Raw genomic sequence first — 18,930 nt, 5'->3', positions numbered from 1 at the left:
GAATGAGAAACCGAATAAGAGAATGAGCAGATATGGGGACGAGGGATCAACTGGCTGGGCAAGGTGGGAAGTGAGGGGAAATGGGTTCAAGAAAGAGGTGAGGGAGAAGCAGTGAGTGAGGAAGAGGGAGTTTAGGTAAGGGAAGAAGAGATGAAGAAGGTGATAAGGAGGCAACGAGTGAAGAAAAGGGAGAGAATGGATGCAAGGGTCAAAGAAGCCATAGTGGGTGAGCCTAGTTGTAGGGGAGAGAGTGATAGGACACAGGGAACAAGTGAGGGAAGGAACAGGGCAGTAAGGGAAGGTGTATGTTGGGGGCAAGTAACTAAGTCGGTGGGTGAAGAGATGAGAAGGATAGTAAGAGGTGGGAAGAGTGTGGGGGCAAGTATGTGAACGTTTGAGAAAGGGAGTTAGAAAAAGTTTGCACAAGGGAGATGTGGAAGCTGCAGGCATTAAAGGGGTGCAGACAAGGTACCTTGGTGGTGAGCAAGGGGAAGAGGTGGTCAAACAGGAGGGAGCAAGCTGGAGAGTAAGTGAAACAGCATGGGGAAAGAAAACACACCATTGAAGACATTTGGCATGCTGGCCTTCATCAGTCAGGGCATTGAGTTGGGAAGTTGTGTTACAATTAGACAAGATGCTGGTGAGGCCGCACTTGGGAGTATTGTGTACAGTTTTGGTCACCCTGTTATAGGAAAGATGTTATTAAACTCAAAAGAGTGCAGAAAAGATTTAGCAGGATGTTGCTTGGACTCAGGCAGGGCCTGAGTTACAAGGAGAGGTTGCGTAGACTAGGACCTTATTCCCTGGAACGTAGGAGATTGAGGGGTGACCTGATAGTTATACAAGATCGTGAGGAGCATAGACAGGGTGAAAGCACAGTGCTTTTCTCAAGGAGGGGTTACTGAAAACAAGAGGGCATAGGTTTAAGATCAGAGGCAAGAGATTTAAAAGGGGCATCAGGGGCAGCTTCTTCATGCAAAGGGTGGTGCGTATTTAGAATGAGCTGCCAGAAATAGTAACTGAGGTGGGCACATTGGCAACATTTAAAAGCCATTTAGATAAATACATGAATAGGCTTAGAGGGCTATGGGCCAAATGCAGGCAGATGGGACTAGCTCACTTGGCAACATAGTTGGTGTGGATGAGTTGGGCTTAAGGGGCTTTTTCTATGCTGTATGACTCTGTGATGGAACAAGTGATTTGGAGATGGCGGGGGTGACTGAGGTGGTGGCTATGCAAGATAGTGAGGAAGGGGTACAAAGACAGCAAGGGTGAGCTGGGTTACTGAGCGTGAAATTTTATAAACTAGCTGCTCATTGTACGAGAGAAGTGTTTAACATTAGCTTTCCAGTTAGATCCTTTCAAGTGTCCCTAATGCTAACACAGGGCTGTGGTTTCATAGTCAAACCAGTTGCACACTCAACCTTCTGCAGGTATCTTACCTCTTCCAAGAGCCACTTCACATTACAGGGGTCTTACCTTAACCTTAAATGGTTACTAAACAAAACCAAGAACTGACTATTTTAAAAGGAAGACTCCAAAGCAGATTTCAAACAATGTATATTTTTTTTACTTTTAAAAATACATGACATTCATCCCTGCAAATTTCCAGCTCCTAGCACCAAGTGAAATCTCTGCAAGTTGTAAAATTACAAACGCACAAGCCACTTAAGCAGAGAGCACCCACTGAAACCATTTTCCAGAAAGTCAGAGAGTGAGTGAGACAGTGAGAACATTCAGCAGCAGTCCTTCCTAGGTGTCAGCATGTCTCCACAGCTGCTTAACCATTTCAGAAATACTCGGGGAACTGTTGTTCTATTTAAAAAAAAATCATTGTCTATAGTACAGAATCAAATTGCTTTTCAAACTGGAGATTTTCTTCAAGCTTTTACTACCAGCCACTAAATAATTAATGTATCTATCCTGCTACCCCCACCCTTCCTCAGTCAGGGGTTTTAATTTAATTAATAATTAAAAAATCCTAGGTAAATCAAACATTTCTTTTAAATAGCATATTGGCTCACGCTACACATGGTTGAGGCTAATGAATGTTGGGCTGAACTTGAAACTGTTACATTGAGGGGAACAGTGATGGGTAGTAAGGCTCAGCTACTCATTATATACCCCCTACCATCAACTATGACAGAGAAGGCTATGAATGAGCAACAAATCTGTTATGGCTCCCACAAGAGTTGAAAGTTCGGTCCGCTGAATGTGGATGTGGCAATTGCCTAGGTTGGTAGTGGCAGGGAGTGGGGGTGGGGGAAAAAGATTCCGTAAATTCTTGCTAATTCAGTTATGCCAACACCAACTGTAGTGCTCAAAACAATGACACCGCACATTTTTGGGGAGCAAGCCAAGTCAGTAAATTGTGCCTTCTTAAAATAAATTTTCTGTTGATGGCACCTTCTTTCCTGTTCCCACCATCCCTTCCAAAAATTGCTTCAATTTAAGGAAGGTTTCTTGTGTCCCAATAAAGAGATATGGCTGCTCAGGTGCTGCCTCAAGGGGCCATTCATATGTGCGAATCTGGATTGTCAGTGCTGACAGCCTATTCAACTGTAGGGTGGCATGATGAAGGGGCATATTCCTATTCTCACACAATCCCTTTCTTGCTGAAGGTGGGAGAAGGGAGGGGAAAGGAAGGTGGGTGCACAAGATAGTCACTGAGAGCCAGAAGCCTGCTCAAGCGTTTGTCATTTCCCAACTCCAATCAAAAGTATAGTCTTTTAACACCAACAAGCTCCTCACCAACTCCAAACCAGAGATGGGGGGGGGGGGGGCAGGGGAAGAAGAAGGGGGGGAGGTGGGGAGCCTTAACTTTTCTGGCCTGGCCTTTCACTGCAGTTTTTGAAAGGGGATGGGAAGAGAAAGGGTGATCCCAATTAAAATTCATTTTTTTTGTTGTTTAACCAGACACTAAAGTTTTTCTTTACTTAGTGAATTAACACCACTGTCTGCTATCCAAACGAAAAAACAGCAACCTTTAAGTCAGTACTAGTCACAGATCGTTTTGTACAAGTTTTTTTAAAAAAACAAAAACAGTTTTAAAACTTTTTTCCAAAACACTTATTGTCACAATTCTCTTTTTGCAGACATTAAATTGTAAGCAAAAAAAGTTTTTTTAAACATTTTCTTTACATAAAAAAGTCCGTAAAAATTTAATACAGTAAAATGATTCTTTTTTAAAGTACGACAGTTTTTTGCTGACTGTCGGTGATATACAGTCAGACCGAGTTGATATCTAACCAATATTATAGTATTTACACAGTAAAAGAGGGAGAATGATGAATCCACCACAACCCCACAACCTATCCCCCTCAAAAATGTAATTATCAAAGTGAATGGGGTAAAGTTAACTAGAAGTGGTTTCATTGCTTTCTCAATATATTCACATATGCATTAAAACAGTATAATACAGATAGCTATAAGGAGATTGAGAAGCTAGTTATAGATCCACATGGTTTTTGCTCAAGGGCGAGACAGGCTTGTGGGAGGGGGAACAGGGAGGGATTTATTATTCAATCAACGTCCGGTTCTTCTTTAGGCTTGTAAACAGCGCCAAATTTCTGCATGTACTTCTTGATGTATTCCTTGGTTTTATGCTTCACATTTTCATTGCACTCCAGGTCCTCAGGATTCTTGCATTGTTTCAGCTCCTTGTTCATGACACCATGAGTCAACTGCGAGAGAGAGAGAGAGAGAGAGAGAAGAGGAAAGTGAGAGATGAGGGGATTCAAGGCAGGGTATTTGAGGGAAGGAGGGACTGAGGGAGGAGAGTAGGGGGAAATGCAGGGGAATGGGGGACCAAGGGAGGGGTGGAACCAAGTTGGTGGGAGGCGGCGGGTGAAACAAGGGGCGGAGAGGATGAGCAAGGGGAAAAAGGGAAAGAGAAGCAGGGGTGGGCATGATGTTGCGAGGGAAGAAAGGGTGTGTGGGATACGGGGCGGGTGGGGGGAAGAAGCAGGGGTAACGAGGACAAGCTGAGGGCCAGTGCTCAGAGGAGTGGCAGGTACTGAAGAGGCAAAAGGGCAGTGAGCACACTTCAAGGGATGTTTCCTTGAAAGCGGGAACTGGCACACTGCTTGGCCATGTGGTTTGTTCCAGCCAAATCTGACCCAATGGTCTCGAGCACAAGTCCAGCCCCTTTCCCAGCCCACTTTAAAAGTTGGTAGGGGCACCCGTAGCTTATCTACAACTCAGGTTAAAGTCAGTCTACTCAGCACTGGCTCAGTTGGCTTATTGATGCAGAGTCTCCTCTTCGTCAGTGCATCTTAGTACCATTACAGTCAGGCTGCCAAGAGGGCCTGTGTGACATGCAGTTTTCCAACTGAGGTTTCGGAAGAGAGATCCTGCAAATCAGGGAAAATAAACTTGCTGTGTCTTTACCTTCCGAGCCAGATGTTTAAAGTCCTCTGTTGCTACAATTCTTCCTAATTTACAGTCAGGTTTCCGGTAGGGATTCAGGCACAGAACGATGAACTGGGAGATCTGGAAAGAAGGAAACAGGTACAATGTGACTGAAGAAGAATAGCTGATACACCTTTACAGTAGGTACTTCTTTCCCCTGCCCCACACCATAAATATCATCAGGCTATTCTTGCTTTGGGAAGCGTCTGGCAAGATCCTGTGTAATTTTTTTTGGAAGATGTATCCAAATATAAATGCGAGGGCAGTACGGTTGATGTAATTCACATGGACTTCAGTAAGGCCTTTAACAAGGTTATGCATGGAAGGCTGGTCCAAAAGGTTAGACCTCATGGGATCCAAGGCAAATTGAATCCAAAATTATTTGGTAAAGGAGACAGACATTGTGATTGGAAGCCAGTGACCAGTGATGTACCACAGGGGTTGGTACTGGGACCCTTACTGTTTGCTATTTACATTAACAGCGGAGATGTTAATGTAGGAAGTATGATTAATAAGTTTGCAGATGGCACACAATTGGTGTTTTGTGAGGATTATCATCTCAGGCTACAGAAAGATATTGATCAGATGGTAACTTGGGTAGAGTAACGGCAGACAGAATTTAATCTCGATAAGTGCAAAGTGATGTATTTTAGCGAGTCATAGTTATACAGCACAGAGACAGGCCCTTTGGCCAACTCATCCATGCCGACCAAAGCGTCTTCCTGAGCCAGTCCCATTTGGCCCATATCCCTTTAAACCTTTCCTATCCATCAACCTGTCCAAATAGCTTTTAAATATTGTGATTGTACCTGCCTCTACCACTTCCTCTGGCACCTGTTCCATCTACCCACCACTGTCTATGTGAAAAACTTGCCCCTCACACCCCCTTTGAGTCTTCCACCTCTCAATTTGCCCTTAGTTTCAGTCTCCCTTACCCTGAGAAAAATCCATATGTATGCCTCTCATGATTTTATAAAGCTCTGTAAAGGTAACATGTCAGCCTCCTTTGGAAAACAGTCCCAGCCCATCCAGTCCCCATTTATTACTCAACCCCTCCAGTCCTGGCAACGTTCTTGTGAATCTTTTCTACACCCTCTCTAGCTTAATCACATCCTTCCTCTAGTATGGGGACCAGAACTGCATACAACATCCCAGTGCAGTCACACCAACGTCTTATACAGCTGCAATATGACATCCCAACTCTTTAACTCGAAGTCCCGTCCGAAGGCAAGGAGGCTATACGCCTTCCTCACCATCTTGTCTACCATGTTGCCACTTTCAGGGAACTATGTATTTGTACCCCTATGACCTTCCGTTCTACAACACTCTCCAGGGCCTTGTCATTCACTGTGTATTTTTAACTTCCCAAAATGCAACACTTTGCACTTGTCCGAGTTAAATTTCATCTGCCATTCCTTGGCCCACTTTCCCAGTTGATCTAGATCCTGCTGTAATCTTAGACAACCTCCTTCACTGTCCGCCACACCACCAATTTTGGTATCATCTACCAACTTACTAATCATGCCACCTACATTTTCATCCAAATCATTAATATACATGACAAACAGTGGACCCAGCACCCATCCTTGTGGCACACCACTGGTCACAGGCCAACAATCTGAAAAACCAACTCTCCAATACCACCCTCTGTCTCCTTCCATCAAGCCAATTTGCATCCAATTGGCCAGCTCACCCTGGATCCCATGTTGGGAGGTCATAATGAATCATGGGGTCCTAGGGAGAATTGAGGAACAGAGGAACCTTAGTATGCAAGTCCAAAGATCCCTGAAGGTGGCAGCACAGGTAGATAGGATTGTAAAGGCAGCATACAGGATGCTTGCCTTCATCATATGATAGAAAAATAAGGGGCTATATGGGAGGGAAGGGTTAGATAGATCTTAGAGCAGGATAAAATACTGGCACAACATTGTGGGCCGAAGGGCCTGTACTGTGCTGTAGTGTTCTATGTTCTATATTAGCTGGGGCACAGAACACAAGAGCAGGGAAGTTACAGTACAGCTTTACTAAAGATTGTTGAGGCCACATCTGGAATATTGTATGCAGTTTTGGTTGCCACAGTGTAGAAATGATGTGATTGCTCTGGAGAGTGCAGAGAAAATTCACCAGGGTGTTGAATGTGACTGGGTGTCTCAGTTATGACGAGAGACTGGATAGTCTGGGTTTGTCTTCCTTGGAGCAGAAAAGGCTGAGGGGGCACCTGATAATAAGTGTAGATATATTATGAGGGACCCATTTAAGTGAGACTGTAGAAAATTTCTCCACATAGCAGAAGTATCTATGACCTGATGGCATGGGTTTGAAGTGAAGAGTAGGAGGTTTAGAGGGGATAAAGGAAGAACATTCTCACTGAGAAGGTGGTTGGAATCTGGAACCTACTGAGAGGATGATGGAGGCAGAATCTCTCACAATATTTTAGCAGTATCTAGACAAGCACTTAAGTTGCCAAGGCATAGAAGGCTACAGACCAAGTCATGGCCGGCATAGACAGGGCCGTCCTGTGCGACTCGACATGCTCACCCAGTTACAAGGAAGAGCTTGCATTTGGAAAGCACCTTATCACAGAGTTCAGTTCTGAGCACTACTCTCAGTAAGAATATACTGGCCTTGAAAGTTGTACATCACAGACTAAAAGTCTTAATTGGTTATGCTTAATGATTAAATTATGAGAAAAGGATCAATAAACAGTTTGTGCAATTCATAAGAGGGTGGTCTAAGTAATAAAAAGGATTTAATGTAGGGAAACTATTTCTTCTGCAGGGAACTAAATTAGAGCCGGGCCGTTGAGTGAAGTCAGGAAGCACTTGTACGCAAGGGGCAGTGGGAACCCAGAACCCTCTCCTGTAAAAGGGTGGGGCTGCTGAGTTAAGTGAACTTCTCATTTCTAGATGAATGGTGAACCGGGCTCCAAGGGGATTAAATGGACCACTGCTGTTCCTATTATCAGGACTTGTCAGGGCCACAGGTCTGTGCAATCACTAAGACCATCATTTCGACCCAAGTAGCCTCACAGTTCTCAACCACTGCCTCTGCCCCTCTCCCCTGAGATGCTTCCCTTGCATTACCTTTGCAACAATTCCAAAACACTTCTGGTCAAGCTCTCATTTTACACTCTCCATGAATTTAAAATACATCCAAACTGCTGTTAATGTGTTAAACCATGCCATATCCAGGACACCCATCACTTCCAAGCTCGGTGACCTACCCCGGTTCCAGATTAAGCAATGCCCTGACTTTAGCATTCTCTGCCTCATCTTCATAAACCACTCCCCACCTCTCCCCCCATGGTCTTTGCTCTTCCATTCTCCAGCCCTCAACCCTTGGAGACATCTGGACTCCTCTGATTTCTAGCCATACCTTTAGCTGTCAGGCACTAAACACCAGAATTCCCACTCTAAACATTCCGCTTTCCTTAAAATACAATCCTAAAATCCCATGACCAAGTTTGTGGACTCTACCCTCTGTCTTGGTATCAAATTTTATTCGATAATGTTTTTATGAACATCTTTGGATGTTTTACTGTATCAACGGCACTGTATAAATGTGGACTCTTATTGCTGTTTTTGTTGGAACAAATGAAATGTGGCAGCCAATTCACACACAAAATCTCACAAACAGCAAATAGGTTAATGAACGCATCATTTATTTTACAGTGCTATTTGAGGAATAAATATTTTTCAAGATAGTGAGAAAAACCTTCCCGCACTTCTTCAAATACCATCTTAGGATCTTTTGCATTAACACGAGACCAAATGACATCCATTTTCAAAGGAAATCTGAAAAGCAGCACCTGCCTCAAATTGTATTATTCCTTTGTACTCTACTAGCATTTCAGCCGAGATTATGGGCTCAAGTATTTGCAATGAGCAACTTGATATAATAAAGAGAAGACATAATAAACTTGTCAAAAGACATTAATGAACTGGAGGACTTCCAGAGTGCGATCTGGAACTCAGGACTAACATCTCCTGGATAAAACTCTTCTGATGCTCCTGTGCTGTGCCTTGCCACTCCCCCATCCCCTACGAATCTGCAGCTGTATTAAAGCCAAACATTCTTGCATGGTGGCCTGGGGTGACCTTGTTTAGAGGCCATCACAACGTAAACCATTTTTTATAACTCGGCATACAGGCTATGAATCTCATTCTCTTCACCTGTCACCTCAATGAACTGCCATAACAAGTTGCTGTTATGGGGTCCACTCTTAAGATTGGCCAGTTCTTTTTTTATTTACCAAGATTCTTGGCACATTTCTCAACTCCACCAATATCCTTCTTCTACTCCCCCACAAATGAAGGAGTTGGTTCTTCTTGGGCAAGGAACTGTGGCATTCAGTTACACCTTGGTCTCTTGCAACTACTCAGGTAATTTGACTGTGAGGCTTTTGCTCATGAGCCTGATGTTTGCTGCTACTAGTAGGCCAGAAGGCAAATATTCCCCAACCCTGCCACCAGACTCTCACTGGCTACCATCATCTAACTTGGGTACAGGCCATTGGGTGCTGTGCTGGCAGGTTTGTTAGTCAAAGGGTGGAAGCAAAGTAGTGTTGCCTGGTGGTGTGCCAGTCTCTTGATAAGGAAATAAGAGAATTTTGTGGTGAGAGAAGGTGCTATTAGGCTGTCACCTGCTAATCACAGAAAATGCTGGAGGAACTCAGCAGGTCAGGCAGCATCCATGGAGGGAAATAAACAGTCGACGTTTTGGGTCGAGACTCTTCATCAGGACTGGAAAGGAAGAGAGCAGAAGCCAGAATAAGGTCAGAGAGGGGGAGGAGCACAGCTTTTGCCCTCTTCCTTTCCAGTCCCGATGAAGGGTATTGACCTAAAACCTTGTCTGTTTTTTTCCCTCCATAGATGCTAATTGACCTCCAGGCATTTTGTGTGTGTTGCTCCAGATTCCAGCATCTGCAGAATCTTTTGTGCCACCTGCTAATGTACTCCACTACCCCCTTTACCATGGCAACTGCATGCACTAAAGTAACCAATAGGGCTTTTTAGTAGCATTTTCTAAATCCATGACATCTACCAATGAGGAATAAAAATGAATTTTCAAATTTTCCTCTAAGTTACACATTATTCTGACCTAGGCATAGCTGTATTTTTATTGTCACTGGGCTGATGTTGTGCAAATTGCCAACAACATTGCCCCAACACTTTAACAGCGTTTAAGGGAGCTCAACAACTCATTCTCAGGACAGTATGTGACACCCATGAGAGATCTTTCTTAGGAGGACACATGCCTTAGAGATAGGAAATTCATCTAATAGCTGGGATGGGGGGGCGGGGGGGGGGGTGGAGTTCTGCAGGAATACCCATGAAAAGTTGGGCGCTTCCATGAGAGGTTGGAGAACATCTACAAGAATGGATCACATTCATGGGAGCTTGTGTTACGTTGGGGGCAGCACACTCATGGGAAGTAGGGGTACATTTTGATGCTCTGTCCATATTTGAAAGCTTGGATTACTTCCAGGAGGGAAGCATGAAGGAGGAAAGCTTTTGAACTAATGGACTATTTACAATGGAAATTAGCTACTTATTAAAAGTTTGTAATTTTTCTCTAGATGCCATGCAATCCCACAAATTGGTCTGTTTTACTGAAATGAAACCTATCTACTCAAAACCCTGCCCAAATTTTAACTGTATCAATCTTCTTTCTTTAGAAACACATCAAATTGTCTCTAAGTTGTTTATACTGATGAGCTTAAAGCACTTACCGAGTAATTTGTTCTACAATTCAACTGCTCTCCTAATTCTGCCCAATACCATCTTCTCACATGACTCCTCTACCTGCTACTAACTTCTATAGCTTTACCAGTGCAGTGCAACACCAGTAAATACACAGATAGGGAACATTTAAAACATATTTATAAAGCACTCAAATGATACTTCAGAGGTCTTGTTTTACACCCGATTAGTTATACAGGAGATGCAGTCATGAAGTAAGGAAATGCGGCAATTATTCATGCATACCAAATTCAATACGTAGCATTTAGGTAAATGACTTATCCTGCATTTAAAGAGTGTTGTGGGGGCTTATTTTATATGCAGCAAAACCTAACAAACAATGAGATAAATGACTGATTCATTTTTTGGGGTGTTCTGCATATATATATGCTTACATATGGAATCTTTTTTTTAATAAGTATGCTGGACTACAAGGAAATGCAGTTAGTGGAGATGGGTGAGAGGAGTGGGGAAAATGGAATGGGAAGGAGAAAGCCGAACTTACCTCCTTCCTGAACATCTCTTTACTCCTCTTGGCAAGCTCACTTGAAGTGTCAGCCTCTGCAGTTTTCGGCTTTTTCTTGGAAGACTGTAATGGGAGAATGAGTGGGGTTTTGGTAACTTCAGCAATGAAAATGTAGCAAGATAATTAACTGGAGGATTTCCAGATTGCACTGGCATCACACCAGGTTGCATCAGTAATTCCCAAAACACTGAGCAAATGAAATTAAAAGATCATTAGCTCAAGAAATCCTTTGATCTCAGTTCTTCTTCATCATGCCCATTCCCTCTTTTTAATTCCTGCCCCCTGGGTTTTGAACCTAACGTGCCAGAGAACAATTTGTCTTAATCCACATCAGCATCTTATTTCATAATTAAAATAATAAAATGTTTTCAAGCTCAACATTTATTTTGATGCTGAAAGCTCTGTCAAACCGGGATGTCCCTGGCTTGGGTGTCACCAGAGCAGTGCCCCTGACCTGCTGTCTCTGTCCTCAAATGCAGGGGGACTTGAGCTCCAGCACTCTACAGAAGAGACTAAGAGCTAACAGCACTAAAATGGTGAGGCATATTGTTCCAATATCCAACAGGAGGAGCTTCCCTTGACCACTTTTTCATTTGGGTACAGGGAAGCAACAGAGGGAAATAGATCTCAAGGGCCTCAATGATTTCAAAGGAGTGGAGGAGGGAGTGGGGGTGACAGGGAGGCTAGAGGTCACAGACATCTGCAATTATCACCAAAAATAATATATCAAGAAAACAGACAGCTAGAATAGCATCTGGGAGGCAGAATTGCAGGGCATGTTCTTTTTATTTTTTTTTCCTTCAATTCTGAGGAACATGTGTATTTTTCCCCCAAGGAAAGGCAGTTCCACTTCTTGGTTCTGTATTAACGTGGCCATTTCGCTCACAAGTGTCAGCATAGCTTTCATTCTTAGGATAAAGGACACTGTTAGCAAGGCAGAAGTCGAAATATGAACTTATCAATTATTTTTAAGAATTTCCCTACAACTCATTACTCCCAAGGAAGCTGTGGTGGGCTTGAATCTTGGGTCGCTATGCTTAGATATTCAAATTTTCCTAGAGTATTTTTAATATATACTCGACTTCTCCAGAAGCTTGTTCAGTGTCAACCACATTAGCATGGGACTGGAGCCAAATGTAGTCCATTTTGGGAAGGATGGCTGGTTTCCTTTGCTAAAGATGGACATAAGAGGCATCTTGTATTTCCCATGTGACACTGGATGTGCATTCAACAAGACCGAGCTGCTCAGCCATCCTCTGTTCAGCAGACTAATTCAATTGGTTGAGGTTTCTAAGCACTTAATATTTTTAAATAATTTATTTAGTGGAGGTTAATCATGTCATATATACTTTTTCATCTATCAAGCTTTTTATTTCTAAAATGCACTAACATACCAAGCTCAAGACAACATTTTAAATATTGCATGAAGGAGGAAGTGATACAGAGATAGTGAGTACTAGACAGGGAGTATTTGCAGCAGTGTGTATGAAATTCAGAGCATGTTAAAAGTGTCTATGTACTATATATCTCTCAAAGTATGAATATATTTGAAAGAAAGTAGATACGGACATGACTGTCCTTTTCATCCTTCTGAAAGTGAATACTCCAAATCCTTTCCCATCAGCATATGCACAATTATACAATATACACTTTTACACACCTGGCTGTATGAGTTGGGCGTCCCATCTCCACTACCATCTGGTCCATGTCGATCAGTGAGCATTGGATCCTAAAGTTCAACAAGCAAAATGCAATAAGACATCGTCTCTAGGTCCCTTTATGAATGGATGTTGCTCTCTTAGTCCTCAGGATAGAGCAGTACTGTAACATCAACACTCCAGAAGCTTAACTGAATGTCAAGGGAGACAAACAAAGCAAGATGTGGGGCACAATTTCAGGGAGTGAGGGATTTGGTGTGTGCTGGGGAGGACAAGGTACCCAGGGTAATGTCCTCCCCAGGAACACATCATTAAGTCATAGATGTGTCCAACACTGAGTGGCAGATGCAAAAATAATTTCTGCTTGCTGTGAAAATTTCACAAAGTCAAATATTTTCCCCCTCAGTTCAGGAGCAAAAAATGTTACCTTAGCTGGATGTTCATCATACGTGGGCGTTCCCAGATCCATTTCGGCTTCGTGACCCACGCTCATGTCATCGCTGCCTCCATCCCATAACGGCGGGTCCCATTGTGTTTGCCTGAAAGATTGAGCATGACTGAGTGAGACAGGATTTTTGCTTGCTAAGTCTTGCAGGCTCCAGTAAATGATTATTCCCAGAGTTCTTGCCAATCTCCTGATCATCACCAAAAGTATAGCAACTTCTTCTAACCTGAATGAAGTTGTGGCAAGACTGAAGGTAAAGAGCCACTTTACCTTTGATTGGATGCCTGAGCAAAGATCATAAGAACCAAGAATGTGAATGATGGAGAAAGGGAGCCAAAAGGGGACTGCACTGTGTTACTGTGTGTTCTGGGGTATACCAGATGCAGTCATGTCTATCACTGGTGTAGCAGTCATATGTTTGTACATACATTTGTACAAAGTCATACAGACAACAATGGCACTGGTTGAGCAATAAATGTGAGTGAGGACGCTAAAGGATCTCTCACATTCTTCTACAAAAAGCTGCTTTGGGAACATAAACGTCAGATAATTTAACAACTGATTGAAAAAAAATACAGCTTTTCTGATGCTGCAACACTCATTCAATATTACACTGAAGCATTAACTAGAGAGAGAAAGAGAGAGCAGTACAGCATGGATATAGGCCCTTCGGCCCATCTAGTCAATGCCGACCATGGTGCCCACCCAACTAGTTCCAATTTCCTGCATTTGCCCCATATCGCTCCAAGCCCTGCTCCTCCATGTACCTATCCAAGTGCTTCTTAAATTATACTGTTGTACCTGCCTCAACTACTTCTTCTGGCAGCTCATTCAACTAGGTTTTATGCTCAAGATTCTGGAGAGGCAAGACAAGCACCCAGGCCAACAGGCACCCAGCAACAGAGCCAAGTACAGTCTGTACGAGTCAAAGATGATCTTTTTGTGCTGTAAAATTCTACAATTCTATGAATTAAATTCTCCTACCTCCCTTGTAGACATGAAATGAACAGCTGTCAGGGTTATTCTAAGCTTCCAGCTGCATATCACTTTAATTCTCTATCTCACTTCCATTCTAACCTCACTGTCTTTGGCTTCTTACATCTTTTCTGTAAAGCACAGCACAAGTTTGAGGACCAGCACCTCTTCGTCCAAGTACGTATGTTATAGTGCTTGAGATGCTGTGTTGAATTCAACGATTTCAGATAACCAACCTTTCCAGTTTGCATGAAGATTGTCAATCCAAATAAAACGTCATCAAGATGTGATATTGACTCAATTTTTGTCTTGTCACATTTGTTGCCAGACCTGCACTCTGAATTGGAAGTATATCAACCATCCTTCATCATTACTGGGTCCAAATCCTCCTGGAACTCCCTACCTAACAGCACTGGGGTGTACCTTCACCAGCAGAATTGTAGCAGTTCAACACCAACGTGTTTTTAAGGGTGCTTCGGGGTGGGCAATAAATATCGGCCTTGCCAGTCATGTCTAGATCCCGAAAAATGAATAGGAAACATAAAACATAGAACACTACAGCACAGTACAGGCCCTTCGGTCCACAATGTTATGCCGACATTTTATCCTGCTCTAAGATCTATTTAACCCTTCCCTCCCACGTAGCCCCCTATTTTTCTATCAAAAACATTCTCTATTATTTCAGTTTGCACGAGTTCAGTGTTTCGTGTTGCAGAGTTCCTGTATTTTTTCCTTTTCCTCTCATTCTACTTGCATCTCCTCCAAACATGCCAGCAACAATTAACAAGTCTTCACCAACCTCTCCCTGTTGGTACCACCACCTTGGGCATCAGTCACTCTGTCTTGGCCTCCAGTTATCACAGACCTCCCCTTTGTTCTCTCCAATGTGTATGCACCTGCTCCACATCCAGCTGCTCTTCTACTTAAAACATGTCTAATTACTAACTTCAAAAAAATTCTGATGAAATCGGAAACATCATTTGTTTTTCTCTCTACAATTGCTGCCTGACCGAAGTGTTTCCAGCATTTTGTTTCTTTATCTCAGATTTCCAGCATCTGCATTACCTTTATTTAATTATAGATGGTAAAAATGTAGTCAGCAAGATTTTTTGGCTAAAAGGAGCAGAAGAGATTGCCATCCTTATTGAATTAAGCTCTTCTTAGTCACTGACACAGTTAAAAGCATCTCTTCTTGAAACCCATTTAGCCTGAACAGTTGCTACCATGTCTCGTTTTATGTTATGGGATTCATACAAGTTTCACTATCAAAAGAAGCTTGAAATAATTTTTCTTTTTTTTAAAATGGTAGGAGGTGGGAAGAATGGGGCATTGGGTGAATGGGTGGGAGATTCCTCAAAAGGACCAACCTGGTTATCACGTGGTAATAATAAATCTTTCCCTCAGGATCCCGTGCCGTCTTCCAGTTGGTAGGGAGCACGATGGTCTTTGGCTTTGGGGGTGAAGGAGGTGGCAAATCGAGAAGGTTGTTGACGATTATCAACTCCTGCTGGAGATCACAGATATAGTAGAGAAATTAGAAGACACGGTAATGACATATCAAAACAAGGAAAAGCAAGCAAGGTTAAAACAGAATGCTTTCTACCCACATAGCTGACTAGGCTTCCTCAGAAACTGACTGAGCTATAATGATCTGGAAGGACTCAAGGTTCATCCTGTGGACTGTGACAGTCAGAGCTCTTACTACCGACCTGAATCAGTAACTCCTCTTTGGAACACCCTCATGCATAGTCATCTACAGTTCAACGGAAACTGGCCCTTCTGCCCAATTCATCCACACTGACATCCCGCACACACGAACAAGCATTTGGGAGACTGGCGGGATGGAATTGCCGGCAGCTGCGGGCATCTTCTGTCGGGTGGTAACGGGGCATTTCCATGTGCCTTCTCTCCCCCCTCCCCAGCCAGGGGGGCTGGGTCAAACCATTCAGCCATCATTTGATGTCAAGGGCACAATCACGTGGATACAGTACTGCAGTCAAAGCTTCACGAGATTTGGGAAAGCAAAACAGAGGCAAAAGTTTAGAATATTGAAATCCATCTGTTTTCTGTAATCATGGCATGTGTGGCATTCCCTGGGCCTGTTTCCTGCCATCTGAGATAGGCTGGCAAAGGTAAACATAAACTGTTGTCGTATAAAGGTAAAGAAGTGATCACCCAATCTCTGTTAACTTACTTCATATGATACTAGAGGCCATTCAGCCTACTGGGACCACGTTGGCTCCTAGCAGAGCAAATTCCACGAGTCCCATTCCCCTTATTTCCATGTAGCCCTGCAAATTAAACGCCTTTTTCACATGCCAATGAGCTCGCCTTCAATTCTTCTCCCACATACCTACACTAAAATCAATTTACAATAGCCAATTAATCTACCAGTACATTTTTGGGGACTCGAAGAAAACTGAAGCAGCTGGCAGAAACCCAGAGAGGACATGCAACCTCCACACAGACAGCATCCGATATCAGGATTGAACCTGGGCCCCTGGAGCTGCGAGCCAGCAGCACTAACTGTTGTGCCACCACATCATCAGCACTGCAGTTCCACCCCAAGTTCTGATGCATGATATGATTTACGTACTGCTGGCTTGTGAAGTATTCCCACAGCAAAAAGGCAGGAATATTTAATCACTTCAAAATCACCTCCATAAACCTAGTACAGATTAAATAATTCCAGTGTAGCATCAAGGAATGAAGCCTAGGCAATGGCAGCCATGCATTGGGAGTAAATGGGAATGGAAGCAGAGTATGTATCCTGCTTGCACACTCATTTATTTCCAATGAGAGTGCATTAGAACCGGAACAAGATATTTGGAACAAATGAGAACGAGGGCTCGGTAATGGAGGCCATGAGTAAATGGGCATGAGATACTGTCTGCTCAGAAGTGGCAGATGTTGAAGTGAGCCCAGCTTTGGTAAAACTCTTGCAAAGTTAAAGAATAACTAATTGACAATAGTAATCAAGGCAACCCCTCGATGCACTTGCTGCCATCTCTAATAGTGGTCCTTTTGAAACTCTATGCACTTGTATGATAACAAATTACTGTATGGAATCATTGAACTTAATTTTGTTCAGAAGATCTGTGGGGAGATAAAGAAAAATGCGATTTCCCAGTGTCAATTCCTTGTTCACAGATCTCAATAATTCAAGGAAATAGGAAGGAAGAAATAATAACTAGAAGCTGCAATTCTTTGAGACACCAGAATGTGTAAAATAACACCTATTGGAATAAAAATCAGGGCTCAGATCTTGACAAGCTTTTTGAACGCAGCTAAACTGATTGAATTTATTATGCTCTTCCACCTTGAAATGTGGTGAAGATATTTCCACTGGAGGAGAGCAAGACAGGGGACCATGAACGCAAGACAGGCTCCGAGAAAAGGGAATTCAGGAGAAACCTCTTTCCACTGAGAGTGGTTAGAACGTGGAACTCACTACTATAGGGAGTAAGTTAGGCAAACAGCATAGTTGCTTTTTAGGAGGAAGTATTAAACATATGAGGGGCAAAGGAATTAAAGGGCATGTTCATAAATTTAGATGAAGGTGGGTGGAGAGGCATGAGGCTCCTGAGGAACGTAAACAAGTCTGAACAAACTACTTCTGTGCTCTGTATACAATGAAGGAAATTACTGGACTGGGAGAAATCTGGAGCCTGACTGTGGTTGTCATTCTTTCTTGCCTAGCCCAAGGTCACTAAATTGTGGCAATCTTCCAGTTGAGATTAGCTCATTCAGCTCAGAACGAAGAGATTCTGGACCTGTAAAATGGAGACATCTGGGCAATTGTTGGAGTGAGATTTTGTTTGGAAAGAAAATAACATTTACTTTTTTAGCTTGGAAGGACAGTGTCAGTAAAAAGTTATTCTCTCTAAACTTCTTAAAAAATATCTTTAACAAATTTGTGACAAAAAATGTAATGCCTTGCCAGATTTCATTTTGTAAGGCCCAATTCAAATGAAGACTTTTAACCAAAACTTTACTGTGTTTTCTTATTCAGCTGGTAAATCTGCAGCATTTCTGATTTTCATCCTTTAATGTTTTTCTCCTCAGTGAAAGATCCTTTGGGTCAGGACCACAATCCTAACTTATCTATTTGTGTAGGACCACACCTGTGTATAGAAGTATGCATGTTTACAGGAGTGTATGCATGATATACTTGTGTGTATACATCAGCATACAGGTGCTAAATACACAAAGACATTGGTATCCCTATATATCTATAGGGTTGTGACTGTGAGCCTATCTACATGCATTTGATTAGTTAATAGTCAAAAAATGTGGCTCACTTTATTGATTTCGTTTTAGTGCTTTTTAAACTCAGAATTTGTCAGGTTAACTGTCCAACAGTTTACGATGTTAATTTTAGTTTCATTTTTTTCTAAACATCTTAATACTGCTAGCAAGAGGCTTTTAATGGGGTCCTGTCACCCATCAGATTCAAGTATCCCACTGAATATCAACTCAGAGATTCAGCAGGACTGCTTGGAACCAGATCAATCCTTGCACCTTCTCACTCAGAGGTGGGAATGTTGCAGCAAGCAGCAGTTTGATTTATGGTGTAGGGGCTTCAACGATTCGGATGCTACATGTACAAACCAGTTCTGAACGTAGTTCAAGACTTGTTCTTCTCTGTAAGATTGGTGCACAGAGGAAAGATGCTGAAGGGCAGGCAGGAGGAGGAAAATGAAGGACTCTGCCATAACAAACCCAGTTGGCACAGGAATATACAAAATGAAAGCAGCAAGTGCTGGAAATACTCAGCAGACTGGGCCACTTCAATGGAGAGAGATAAACAGAACTAACATTTCAGGGCAATGACCTTACATCAGGACCTTTCCAGAGAAGAGTGATTGACCTGCATTGCTGAGCATTTCCACCATTTTCTGCTTTCACCTCGAGATTTCCAGCATCTGCAATATTTTGCTTTTGGCACAGGAATGTACCTGCTGTACAGTCTGTGGCTGCCCAGGCTGCTGGTAAGATGGGGCTGATGATGTCACGAGCATTCCCGTCGCTGGCTGTGTGACAGAACTCTGTGGGTGAGTCAGGAAACACTGCTGCCCCTGCGCACATTCAGGACTTGACTGAGTGTAACTCTGTAATGAGTAAAGACATAAAGGGTTTGGAGGGTGGGGTAGGAAAAAGAGAGGCAGGCACGCA

The 18,930-nt window shown here is 42.9% G+C and overlaps 1 protein-coding gene across 3 annotated transcripts in view; it reads right to left on the bottom strand.

Annotated features, from left to right (window-relative positions):
* Window positions 1-1,543: 1,543 nt before the first annotated feature.
* setd2 (SET domain containing 2, histone lysine methyltransferase) overlaps window positions 1,544-18,930 on the bottom strand; it is a 97,719-nt gene continuing 80,332 nt past the window's right edge. For 2 of the 3 annotated variants that reach the window (XM_052022974.1, XM_052022976.1), the window contains exons 17-23: window positions 18,714-18,866; window positions 15,123-15,262; window positions 12,763-12,874; window positions 12,338-12,406; window positions 10,657-10,740; window positions 4,390-4,491; window positions 1,544-3,683 (exon numbers count right to left, since the gene is read on the bottom strand). In XM_052022974.1, the coding sequence (XP_051878934.1) occupies window positions 3,522-3,683; window positions 4,390-4,491; window positions 10,657-10,740; window positions 12,338-12,406; window positions 12,763-12,874; window positions 15,123-15,262; window positions 18,714-18,866 (822 nt within the window). In that variant the 3' untranslated portion in view covers window positions 1,544-3,521. The remainder of the gene's footprint in view (window positions 3,684-4,389; window positions 4,492-10,656; window positions 10,741-12,337; window positions 12,407-12,762; window positions 12,875-15,122; window positions 15,263-18,713; window positions 18,867-18,930) is intronic. The other variant, XM_052022975.1, reaches the window with a different exon arrangement.

Source organism: Pristis pectinata, chromosome 9, assembly GCF_009764475.1.
Source record: "Pristis pectinata isolate sPriPec2 chromosome 9, sPriPec2.1.pri, whole genome shotgun sequence".
NCBI classification, from domain to species: domain Eukaryota; kingdom Metazoa; phylum Chordata; class Chondrichthyes; order Rhinopristiformes; family Pristidae; genus Pristis; species Pristis pectinata.
Note: the sequence above shows the minus strand (reverse complement) of the source record. Positions and strands in the feature narration are given on the sequence as shown.